This window comes from Camarhynchus parvulus, chromosome 9 (genome assembly GCF_901933205.1).
Source record: "Camarhynchus parvulus chromosome 9, STF_HiC, whole genome shotgun sequence".
In the NCBI taxonomy this organism is placed as follows: domain Eukaryota; kingdom Metazoa; phylum Chordata; class Aves; order Passeriformes; family Thraupidae; genus Camarhynchus; species Camarhynchus parvulus.
Genome location: NC_044579.1, coordinates 20,744,962 through 20,750,537, shown reverse-complemented (window position 1 = coordinate 20,750,537; position 5,576 = coordinate 20,744,962). Strand labels below are relative to the sequence as shown.

Here is a 5,576-nt window from a genome sequence, read left to right as displayed (position 1 = left end):
TTAAGGAGTGACAGTGACTGTTGTTATTTTTAATTAAGAAGCTCTTTTCCAGCATGGTAACATCAACGGAGCAGGGGCAAGGTGCAGCTGCACGGACAGACAGAGAGACTCATTCCCACGCTGTAAATCAAACATTTTGGGACTTTTTGGGAGAGTCAATCCCGCTGGGATTTTTTGGAGAGTAAATCCTTCTGGGATTTTTTTGAGAAAATAAATCCTACTGGGATTTTTTTGGGGGAGTCAATCCCGCCGGGATCTTTTGGGATCTTTTGCCCACAGCTCTGATTTACAGCTTGGCCCTGTTCTGTCGCACCCCACTGCGGGGCTGATGGTTTGGGCTGCCCTCCTGGGCCTGCTCCTCGCGGCTGGAGCCGGTGCTGTCCTGAGGCTCCCGCTGCTGTCTGAGGGGATTTTCCTGTGGAAAAGTCCTGTCCAGCCCCTGGGACCCCCTCTGCAGCCCGTCCGGAGCTTGTGCCCAGCCGGGCACGGACAGAGGGCCCGGGCAGGGCAGCCCCGACCTGAGGGCCGAGCCTCGCTGTTCTCAGCAGATGGGAGAAAGATGCCCGAGGGCCGAGCCCCGCTGTCAGCAGATGGGGAAGGATGCCCGAGGGTCCAGGAGGGCTCAGTTTCGGGTGGGCTCCGGCCGCTGCGGCGAGGCTGGGGAGGCAGCGGGCCGGGGGCTCTCGGGGGGCGGCGGCGGCGGGAACTGCTTCTTGTAGAGCAGGCTGCTGTACTGCAGCTCCGGCGTCACCAGCCGCCGGCAGGTCCGCTCCAGCTCCCGAGGCAAGCCCTGCTTGAGGTTATAGCCCAGGATCCGGGCCCCGCCGTGCTGCAGCGGCCGCAGGGAGCTGTCCTTGATGTCCTTGGGGCCCACGCTGCCCGTGCCCTGCAGGCAGGCCCGGGCCAGCTCCGCCTGCCGCTGCCGCAGCGCCCTCACCTCCCGCCGCAGCCGCTCCCGGCCGATGTGGCGGTCGAGCCTTTCCCAGAAGGTCCTGTTAAAGTGCGTGTAGATCTCCCAGTCCAGCCTGTTCCAGGCCTTCAGCTTCTCCACGACGGAGTCCGGGAGCGGGGACTTGGTGCTGCTGTCCCTGCTGTTGAGCGGGAAGGAGACGACGCTGTCCAGGTCCCAGCACATCATCTCCTTCAGCAGCACCATGGACTCGTCGAAGTACTCGGAGATGAGCAGGAAGTCGAAGGACGCCTCGATGGCCTTCAGCATGAGCTGCACCCGCTCAGGGGACACGTCCCCGTCGGGGTTGAAGCCGAAGTCGAAGGTCATGAGGTTCCTGGCGTAGTGGCGGTCGCCGCTGGTGGGGTTGTAGTAGCGCCAGGGCTGGCTGAGGAACTCCTCCAGGCTGCGGACGCGCGAGAAGGCCGAGGCGCCCTTGTAGTACACGAAGGAGGACTCCATCAGCTGCACCGGGTTCCTCAGGATGGAGAAGTAGACGGCGGAGCTGGGCACCACTTTCTGTACCTGAGGAGGAGGAAAAGGAGGGTTTGAAGGTGGGGCAGGGAGAAGGGACCCACTTGCCCACAGTGCTGGTGAGCAGAGGTGGCTGCTGGGGATGGATGTGAGGGGTGCTGGGGAGGATTTCAGGGTGCAGCTCATCCAAGGAGCTGTGGGGATGTCGGGGATAGAATATAAGAAAATAAAGATAGTGTAGAAAGTAATCTTACCCCTAAGGAGTTGCAGCTGGGCCAATTATCAAAGATTAGGAACAGGCCTGACTTTAACAGGCCACAGCTGTAACCAGTGAGAAGAAGAGTGCTATAAAAGAGTGGGGTGGCTGGGTGAGAAGGGAATTGAAGTCGGTTGGCTGCTTTGTGAAGAAGAAAGAGGAGCAGCCCATGAGAAACACCAAGAAGGTGTGAAACTTTTGAGATAAGGTGATAACGGTATGGAACCCCTGCAATAAGATGACAACATGGAGAGCTCCAGAAGAGTCACACGGGAGAGCAGTGAGCAAAGCTCTCCACAGTGGGCTGTCACAGCTGTGTGGCCGGGCTGGGATGGAGATACTGCCCATGTCCACCTGCCCTCAGGTGGCACCCAGAGGGGTGGATGCTGGGCACGGCTGACCTCAGCTGATGCACTTTGGTTGTTCTCCTCTTGCAGCTGGTCCCCTCTGGGCCTGTCCAGGGAGCAGGACATGTCCCAGGGCCCACCAGACAAGAAAGAGATGAGAGTTGCTGGCTACTACAAATGCTGTCTCCCACTTTGCCATGGCTCACAGCACAGGCCTTCATCAGACCTGCTCACAGAATCTCTCAGGAGGTGCCAGCAACATACCAGGTACCCGTGGGCAATCCTGACTCTCTTTAGCTCATCCCTGCAGAGTTTATGTGCTCGACAGGTGCCCCTCCTTGTGCCCCCTGAGCCCCTCTCCCCGTTCCCTGCCCGTGCCCCCAGGGGTGGCAGCTTTGCCCGTACCTCTGGCTGCAGGAAGCGCATGTGGTGGCAGAGGATGTTGAAGCGCCGGGGGCTCAGAGGAGAGAAGCCCTGCACGAACTTGGCCAGGAAGTGGTGGGGGTAGTAGAGCTGGAAGCCCCCGCCCTGGGGGAAGGCGAAGGTGAGGTTGTGCATCTCCCCAAAGCGGAACAGGATGTTCATGACCGTGCTGCTGGCGCTCTTGTGGACCTTCAGGAAAACAATGTCAGTCTTGGGCTTGCATGTCTTCCCTTGAGAGGTGACTCCTCTGGCCTGCTGGCCTTCTCCAGATGTTACCTCCTGGATCTTAAAGGCTTCTGTCCAGCCTGGGAGAAATCCTGTCTCCAGGTGTGTTTGGTAAGAATCCTCTGCCTGCAGAGGTTGAGGTGAGTTTGGGATGGGCTGTGAAAATGAGGTGCCCCACTCAGGGTGAAGAGAACTCACAGCTTGAGGCTGAGTCTGGCTCTGTACCTCCACCTGCACCATTCCAGGTGGGGACATTCCCCTCTGCTCCTCTGTGCTCAGCCTGTTTGCAAAGATGATGAACTTGCTGGTGACAGCTTCTGCCAAATCTGCGGCGACCCTCCTGGGAGGGCTTGGAGAAGGACTTTCCCTGGCTGCATTTTCCAGGCCAGGAAGCTGGGGTTTCAGCTCTGTGGGTGACAGATGGGCTCTCACCTTCTCGCTGCTATCCTCAGGCTGCTGCATCCAGCTCTCCTCCTGGCTGCGGCCCGGAGGGGTCTCCTGTCTGAGGTACAGATGCATCCTGAAAACATCCTCGGTCGAGGCAGGGGCTGGCTCAGTTTCCCTCTGCCCCTGAGGGGAGTCATCCTCCCACAGCAGGTCAGGGCTGTGCAGGGCAGAGCTGAGCTTGTGGCCCGTGGTCTGCTGCAGGCCCCGCTCCAGCTCACACTGGCAGCTCCTGTGGTGGGGAGGACACAATGCTCAGCTGCAGGAGGTGGGAGAACAGTGCAGAGGCAACTCCTCTGCAGCCCAATGAACCCCCTGACTCCCCAAAGACACCCCAAAACACATTGCCTCCTTTTTGTGGGGTGGGTGGCATTGCTGATGGGCTTCACTGCTGCCCTGAGGGGTGGGGGATGCAAGAACTTGGGCTTGATCAGCTTGTAGGTCCTCTACAACCTTTATGATTCTATGAAGAGGAGAAGGACAGGTCAGCAGTGATGTGGCAGTGTCTCTGTCTCGCTGGAGCATGACAGGACAGTGGAAGGGGCAGAGCAAGGGGAGGCAAGGAGGGAGAAGCTGGAGGAACGATTGCAGATAACCCCAGACTGGGAGGGCTGGGCTCAAGGGCTGTAGGGTTTTGTGGTGAGCCTGGACAAAGCCCAGAGCAGCCTTGTCTGACCCCAGGGTGGGCTCAGCACTGGCCAGGGCACAGGGGTGAGCTGTGGGACCCCCAGAGGGCCCTCTCTCACCTGGATTTTCCTCCCTGTCTAAGGAAGACCCTGCTGGCTGGTTTTCTGGAGGGCAGTTGTGAGCCCACCTCAGTGGCCAGCAAAAGGCTGGAGAAGGAGGTGCAGGTGTACAATTGTGCTCAGGACCTACCCAAGAGGCTGCAGCTTCTCCACAACCTGAAGTGTGACCAGGAGGAGGACGAGGAGGCTGAAGGAGATCCAGAGCCGACCTGGCTGGCACCTGTAGATTGCACTCAGCTTCCTGCAAGGAAACAGACATTTGAGCCCATTTGTGGGGAGGAAAAGCCAAGACCAGGTGGGAGAGGCGCCTTGAGGCTTTTTTATTTTTATCTTTAAGGTAGGTCACATTTTCAGGGGCGGAAGTGATGCAGAGGCAGCGATAACTGGGGAACCTCCGAGGCTGTGCCCCAGCAGCGCAGCCTCATGGAAATTTCCAGATGGGCCACAGGCATTGTGCTGAAAAGCAAACAGTGATAACCACGGAGTCCCTTGGCTGCTCAGGGACGCCCTCCTGGAGCAGCCTGAGCTCCCCCCAGGCAGCAGGAACAGGGCATTGCCTGTGTGCTCCCTGCTCTGCCTGCCCAAGAAGGATCAGGATCTTGTCTTTATCAACATGGACAATAAAACTCTTTTTTCCCTGCTCTCCCCACTCTCTGCTTTGGACTGCCATCTGCACAGGCTCCAGCTGTGGCTGCAGATGTGATGCCACCATGAGGGCCCCAACAGTGCCTGGATTTTGGTCTGGTTTAGCCATGTCTACAACAGCAGCGTTATTTCTTCAGGCTATCAGAATTGTGCTGTCAGGCTTTGGGTTGTGTATGGTGACATTAAAGCCATGGAAATGCTGCCACAGGACTCCTTCTGTTTGTAGGGCTTGCTGCAAACCCTGCTGGAGCTTGATTGTGGCTTTGATCTTCAGTGGAACAGTCGAGGGGCTGAATTTCCTGGAAAAAAGGATTTATTTGTATTTTTCTTTTCACAGAAAGGTTGTCCAGTTCCAGCAGATGTGACACTTGGAATCATGGGTTAGTGGTGGCCTTGGCAGCGTTGGGGGAAAGATTGGACTCGACGATCTTAGAGGCTTTTGCAACCTGAATGATGCTATTTTTCTGCTGGGTTTTCCCCAGGGAGCTCATTGTGGCATAACAGGAGATGATTTGTCTTGAGGATCTGGTTAAACCCTCTGGGATTGGGCTCTGCTGAGGGGGAAGTCCAGCCAGTCAGCCCCAGGTGGCTGCTCTCCCCTCTCAGGGAGGGAGAGTCACAGGCAGCAAGGATCTAAATGGGAGGAATTAATGACAGCAGAAATCTGGGCAGAGCCTGCTTGGAAGCCACATTTCAGCCAACCTGGGTTTGTTGGCATTTCTGCCTTCCTGCAGTGGTCAGCTTTGGACCAGGACAGTGGGACTGGCACTGCACAGAGCTGCTTGTCCCAGAGCTTCCTCCCCTCCATGGTGCTTTACCTCCTGCTCTGAGCAGTGCTGTGACACTGGGAGCAGGGCTCTCTTGGTGAGGCAGCAGTGACACAAACGTGGGCTGTCTGAAGGGGTCATGTACGTCCCATGGGTACACGTCAGGGATTTAGGTTTGCTACTGAGAAACTGGCTTTGTTTCAGGAAAATCATCAGCTGTCAGGATTAAGTAGCATTAATAAGTAGCAACCACTCCTTGCAGTGGTTGGACACGCATGGACACAGTTCTGCCCTGCTCCC

The 5,576-nt window shown here is 57.4% G+C and overlaps 1 protein-coding gene across 1 annotated transcript; it reads right to left on the bottom strand.

Annotated features, from left to right (window-relative positions):
- Positions 1 to 622: 622 nt before the first annotated feature.
- Positions 623 to 2,929, bottom strand: LOC115907045 (galactose-3-O-sulfotransferase 2-like). The gene is made up of 2 exons (XM_030954671.1): positions 2,432 to 2,929; positions 623 to 1,474 (listed from the first exon to the last, which is right to left on the bottom strand). Exons 1-2 carry the CDS (start codon positions 2,927 to 2,929, stop codon positions 623 to 625), a joined length of 1,350 nt encoding a protein of 449 aa, XP_030810531.1.
- Positions 2,930 to 5,576: the final 2,647 nt, after the last annotated feature.

Bases quoted from the DNA above. Each gene is read 5' to 3' on its own strand.
- LOC115907045 (XM_030954671.1), bottom strand. From the start codon at position 2,929: ATGTCCCCACCTGGAATGGTGCAGGTGGAGGTACAGAGCCAGACTCAG. The intron at 1,475-2,431 runs GTACGGGCAAAG...CCTCCTCCTCAG, and splicing joins TGCGCTTCCTGCAGCCAGAG to GTACAGAAAGTGGTGCCCAG.